Source organism: Topomyia yanbarensis, chromosome 2 (assembly GCF_030247195.1).
Source record: "Topomyia yanbarensis strain Yona2022 chromosome 2, ASM3024719v1, whole genome shotgun sequence".
NCBI lineage: Eukaryota > Metazoa > Arthropoda > Insecta > Diptera > Culicidae > Topomyia > Topomyia yanbarensis.
The window spans coordinates 154,302,431-154,308,984 of NC_080671.1; the positions used below are offsets into that span (position 1 = coordinate 154,302,431).

The window sequence follows — 6,554 nt, forward strand, 5'->3', positions numbered from 1 at the left end:
AATTCCGGCTCATTTCCAGTTGAACTTTACAGGGTCCGTGCAGTAAGGTACTTTTGAGTTGTTTGAGGTATACTCAAAATGTGGTAAATTCAACTTAAATTTAATGTGGTTTTCGTTTGAGGCGAAACTGAGTCAGTTCCTAACCCCAACTGCTGTCAAAATGTATGAACTGACAGCAGTTGGGGTTAGAACCTGACTCAGTTTCAGGTTCAAGCGAAATCGCCATAAGTAAATTAAACTCAAGGTTGAGTTAATATTTTAGCCGTAGTTAAATGGAAACTATCTTCAACACGGTTTACCTAATTTTACCTTCCTGCACGATACCACGAGATTGAGTCAAAAGTACTCAATTTTAGGTAGTTTTTCGGTGACGTGTACACTAACTTAATTTGTATTTGGTATCATCAAAACAATATGTGGAATCGTTACACTATATGCGATAAAGTTCGCGTATATTTTTTATTAGGGTAGTCTAGACGACATTGGCAAAATTATTCCATCCAAATACATGTTGGTTTTCAAACAGATTCTCCATGAAATATGAAATTTCATTTTCCATTTAAATTTTCAATAATGTACTAATGAACTTAAATAAACAATCTTAAGTTTAAGTATTTCTTGATCGATTAGTGGTGGAAAAATGAAATTATTTGATAAATTACATTGTTATGCAACGTTCGCACTACCAGTCAAAACGGGTTTTTATGCTATCTTGGTGGCATTTTTCTTGTTGCTAATTATTAAAACGTGTTATAACTCTGTAGTGTAAACATTGTATTTTTAAAACAATTCTGCAGCGTTTTATGTTATATAGGTGTTTTATGTGGTAATAGGACTGACATAATTATATCTTCAGTACAGCGGTGTTTCATAATTTAAAACAGATTTATTTTAAAATTTAAATTAGTATACCCAACCGTTCTATTTGTTGTATACTTTAATACTACGTTCACACTATGAGTTAAAACGTGTTTTAACGCTATCTTGATGACATATTTCTTGTTGCTAATTATTATAACGTGTTTAACTCTGTAGTGTGAACGCATTTAGAACTGTGTTTTAAATACATAGGGTAGGACAGATATTCTGACTGGATAAACTGGGAAAACAATTTTAAGTCCAGTAACGCTTAAGACATGGCTTGAATTTGAATCGACAAAGAACACCCGCTTCAACTGCTGCTGGGACGGTAAGTTCTGTTTTAAAATTTTCCGTTGTGTGCAGTACGAAACAAAAGTGTTTGAAATTAGAAAACAAAAAGGGAATGTGATTGTTCCGATGCAATTACACTCAGACTTTTCACGCAGGGGATACAGGCCGTGTAAATGAAAACCGCGTAAATTTCAAAATCCGCGTAAAGAAACCTGAGTGTACCCTCCTATATAAAATACTATGCTGCTGAACAGTGCAATAACTACAGAAGCACATTGTCAGATGCCTTACTGATAAAAAACATATAACCGAAAAATGAAACATGAAAACCAATAGGCTCTTTACCCTACGCAGCTACAAAGCACCGTAAACATGTATTAACAAGTTACAACGCACACGCATGCATAAAAATAAATATATTTTTTTCAAACGCAACACTCTTAAGCAGCACACACCGTATTGAATTAAATCCAAACCACCCCGCCCTCCCACTTTGCAAATCATTCTGTGACACCGTGCTGGTACCCGAAAAATCCGCACACGGCCACCGCTGCCGAAAATGCATCTTACCCGTTCGACATAAGAACAAAAACTGATTCAAACGGGTACGCGTCACCTCTATTTATAAACTAACCGTATATGGTTTAGTCACATAGGTGCGAGTGTGTGCAAATACCAACGTTGCCGAAAATCGATAGCGCTTATTGCATCGCCCGGAGACGATGTTGTTCGTATGAGACAAGAGCAACAACTGATTTAAACGGACATGCGTCGCTTCTATTTATGACTTTTCGCCTTTCATTGAGTCACTAAGCTGCCCTCTTTTGACGGCTGTGTCTGAGAAATCTGCCTCACGAATGGTAATTTTCCCGTTTTTCGTGAACTTTTTAATTTTACCAATTTCCAAAAGTCTACTTTTATTGGGGAGATATTAAATTATTACCAATATTTAAGTTAGGTGTTTCTGAATCGGTTGGTGTATGAATGATTAAAATCCATCTGGTAATATCGGAGTTATAAGCGTGCAAACCTTACATAGTTTCGTTACATGGGAGATAGTTTAGATTTTAGAATGACACCTAGCCCCAGATAGTGGAGTAAGACATTTTTAATGTCAAAAGATATTCCTGATAGGTCTCTGAAACTTTAACCTCGTTTTTCTGTTCTAGCTGAATGTCACTTAGGACCTTTTGAATAAGTACTCTTGATATGCAAGCTTTTTAGATTACCTACTCCTGTGTAAGAGGATTTAAGTGTGTTTGAGATATGGCAATCATGAAAGCTTTTCTCTAATTTCTTGCCTCAAACGCTTTCAGAGAGAAAATGCTTGGAGTAGAAACTATACTGTGTGGTTGTGGGTCAGTTTTGTTTTGATGTTCATTGATAAAAGTATTGTTGGATGGGTGGTTTAGTACCAGGTCCCCGGTAGAAAGTATTCCGAGGTTTTTTTTCAGTATCTTGATACAAGTTGATTACAGTAAAACCATTTATCGTGTGTACTGGGAAAAGAACCAGACGAAGCCGAGATGCCGTCACAAAACCAGAATCTGCGTAATCGAAAGGTAAGATTCGGCTTTTCCCCTTATTTTAGTACATATTTTCATTACACAACGTCGGCATGTGGTTTTTCTTTAGGGAGGGGATAAAAGTGACAACATCAGTGATAGAAACGTCAAAAGTAGTTTCAAGCTGGTCATTTTTCATTACGAACTGTTGCAAAAAATCATTCTTTTTTCTTGGTCACCTCTAGATAATTGGGACTGTCATCGGCTAGACAGTTTTGACTGTTTATGTGTTTTTCAGTGATAACATATTTTTCGTGAGATATAGGGACGATTTGTCAGTATTCTCTTATCAGTTTGAAGTCGTCCAGTGTTACTTATCGCATTCTCAGCGGCCAACAATGTGTTTGGATAGGCCCTGTAGGGTGTCGCTTGTTGCATCTGAACCAATTTTGACATCTGGCTGTACTTTCGGAACCGGAGTCTGAGGCGTATGCTAGCTGCAGTAATAAATAAATTTTGCGCTGGATCAACGAAGGAAAACACCAAACATGTCGTTCGAATATCAGCTGGTAAATCAGTGGGATGTGTTCTCCATTTTGGAGTCGAAAGTTTGGGGTTTTATTGCTGCAGCTGTAGATATTATGCATACCTCAGTATTAGTCAGTACCTGGGATCCAATACAACAAAAATTGATAACGAAACTAAAAACATGAAGCAAAATTGTACCAAGCATGAATACTTAATTAACCTAACTAAACCGCAGTAAATGATATAGAAATTATTATAAATTATAGACTTGACCTTGAAAATTAATTAGGATATAAATAAAATCAACGGATCAATCGTACACGTATGTTTCGTGTCTACTAACTAACGATTCGTTCTGTGCGTATTTGCTACTATCTAATTGTATTTAACAATTCAATTGAATTTCAAAATGCTGAAAAATTGTCAGTGATGAAATTGGAATGACGGTGCATATTGTTATCACTTAATATCTCAATGTATTCACGAATATTGTGACGATGACTTGCACTAATCTTTAAAGTCATTACAGGTGATATGCGTGTTGATATTAATGATGGCGATAGATGAAGGGGAAACAGTACTAAAACAATATGCTTCGGTCTATACACTGTGTAGTAGGATTATCCCTCTTGACGACATGTGTATTAATATAAAGTGCACGCTGAAATATAGTAGCTGGCAATAGTAGGAATTTAGTTCGAAGGACTTCATTTTTGCATATATTTTTAGAAGCACCTTGTGATATTTGCTTCAGCGGCTTCTAATAGTTGTACACATTTACCCAAATATCAAATTTATAATAAATGTTGTATTTCTGCATAACATATTTTACGTATTTCAAGTTGAACATAGCTGTACATTTCTAATCTCCATCCCATTTTTTTTGTAGCTGCAGCAGCAAGACTCGTCCGAGCGCACACAGGCCCTACCTGGGGCGCGTCGAAAGACAAATCCCAAAGTGGTAACCAACAATTTACGGTTTTCGTTCCTGTGTCTGCTAGTTAGCGCATCGCTGCTGATTTTCTTATTCCTCACTTACACCGATTCATTCCACCCAATTGTTGACAGCATTGCCGGGCAGCTAGGTTATCATGAGAAAATCTACACCGTCGTGGTGGACGCCGGTTCGACGGGCAGTCGTGTACTGGCCTTCGAATTTCATCGAGGCTATCTTGATGGACGATTGGTGCTCGATTTTGAACTGTTCAGACACTCAAAACCTGGACTGTCGGCATTTGCAGATAGGCCCGAGGAAGGGGCAGCTACCATCGAGAAGCTGCTCCAGGAAGCAAAAGATGTCATTCCTATGAATAAATGGAAAGACACACCCCTCGTGCTGAAAGCAACGGCTGGATTAAGACTGCTCAAGCCAGAACAGGCTGAAGGACTGCTACAGGCATGTAAAGATTTGTTCAAAAAGTCAGGTTTTCTGGCAAACGAACAATCGGTGGAAATCATGGACGGAACTGATGAAGGAATATTCTCATGGTTTACGCTAAATTTCTTGCTGGGGAAGCTAAACGGACGGAACACGGTGGCAGCGTTAGATTTAGGAGGTGGGAGCACACAAGTAACATTTGCTCCAAAGGATGTATCACAGACGCCATTGTACAAAGATTATATGCATAATGTTCCTACTTTCAACTCACACGTGGAAGTTTTCACAACAAGCTACCTGGGAGCAGGATTGATGGCCGTAAGGCATGCTACGTTTATAAATGGAGCTCCTGAGGGCAAAATGAACCTGTCTAGTGAATGCGTAAATCCTATTGTCAAGAATAAGCTGTTCCGCTACGGGACGGACCAATATTACATTAGTGGTAAGGAAAATCCTAGTGCTACGACAGGAGATCCCAAAGTGGATTACGATTTGTGTGCGTCCATCATTAGGAAGAAGTTACTGCCCACGTTGAGGCCCAAGCCTGTAACGTTAAAGCAACATGAAATTGCTGCGTTTAGCTATTTTTTTGATCGAGCCATTGAGACTGGATTAGTTGGTAGATATTGCAAAATTTAACCGAATCGTTTACATTAATGTAATTCATTTCTATATTTTACAGATCCATTCCAAGGTGGAGAGACAACGGTACATGAATTCATTATGCGATCTCGTGAAGTATGTGCGGAGGCTAACGTTGAGCAGCCATTTATGTGTTTGGATCTGACGTTTATCTCGATTCTTTTGGAGGAAGGCTATGACTTAAAACCGAAGACTCCGCTGAAAGTATGTATATTAAGTCTCATAAAAGATTTGCAATATATGTTAATCATGTATCTCACTACTTCTAGCTGTACAAGAAAATTAACGGACACGAAATATCATGGGCACTAGGTTGTGCCTACAACATCCTGACCAGCAACAAAAGCTCACAGCTGTAAATGTGAGAAAATATTGTACTCAAACAACGATACAATCAGTAAACAAAAACCACCAATGAATAGGGAAAAGATTTCTTTTTATATTTTTTCACAAATATACAGAAATACACAACAGAAAGGACAGAACTATTTTACGATAAAAGAAGTTTTTTGATAGATAGTAATACAGTTATTACATTTTTGCGCCATTATATACTGAAACAGCTATTAGGTTGGATTCTTCTGTATTAATTTAGTTTCCACAGAATTATTGATCTTCAGAAAACAAGTAATCAGATAATTTAAATGTTAAACCAAAATGTGCCTTAAAACAAACACCTACATGTACGTGGCAGATGTATATTTTAATTGTTGTAGCATGACATCGAAGAAATAGTTTAAAATTAGATGATTATTACCAAACAGTAGTTTTCAGCAGCACGCATGAAAGTTTTAGTGAGTAAATCGTATCATAGTGCGTGATTTTTTTTTTACCTAGACGACATTGTAAAAGCACATTCCCCTAGAGCAAACATCCTTTGAAATTGTTCTTATAAGTGTTGTGATCCATTTTAGAAGCACCATCACCTACATATGTAATTGACCGAGTGCAGCATTGACGTATTGTGGCAGGAACGTCACGGTGTAAATTGCTATCGAACAGGTATTTGTAGAACGTAGAATAAATTCGTTCCATCCAGCAAACGAAATTACTTTAAATCCGAAGGCCAGTATCTTGCTTACATCTTCGTTGGTATTCATTCTCTCTCGTAATAATTACTGGCGGAAAAGCTTAATTAACTCGGTATTGTGCTTTTTATATAATATTTTTACTATGCATTTCATAAACATAAATGCATCGAGTGTTCACAGATATTTTTATCTCTGTTATTCGCAAGATTTGTCTATTGTAATTTTAATTTTTGCGACGCATTAATGCTAAACCAGGGAGGATGCTTAAAATTCATGTTCAGTACTAGCGGTTTAAATATAAATACATTGGTTCGTAAA

At 37.2% G+C, this 6,554-nt stretch overlaps 1 protein-coding gene across 2 annotated transcripts; it reads left to right on the forward strand.

Annotated features, from left to right (window-relative positions):
* Positions 1-2,494: 2,494 nt before the first annotated feature.
* LOC131681808 (ectonucleoside triphosphate diphosphohydrolase 5) lies at positions 2,495-6,250 on the forward strand. 2 transcript variants are annotated; one of them, XM_058962857.1, is made up of 4 exons: positions 2,495-2,714; positions 4,075-5,182; positions 5,246-5,409; positions 5,475-6,249. In XM_058962857.1, exons 1-4 carry the CDS (start codon positions 2,679-2,681, stop codon positions 5,562-5,564), a joined length of 1,398 nt encoding a protein of 465 aa, XP_058818840.1. In that variant the 5' UTR covers positions 2,495-2,678; the 3' UTR covers positions 5,565-6,249. The 2 variants fall into 2 exon arrangements, with proteins under 2 accessions (XP_058818840.1, XP_058818841.1); XM_058962858.1 differs by lacking the exon at positions 2,495-2,714 and adding an exon at positions 2,810-3,226 and having other exon boundaries at positions 5,475-6,250.
* Positions 6,251-6,554: the final 304 nt, after the last annotated feature.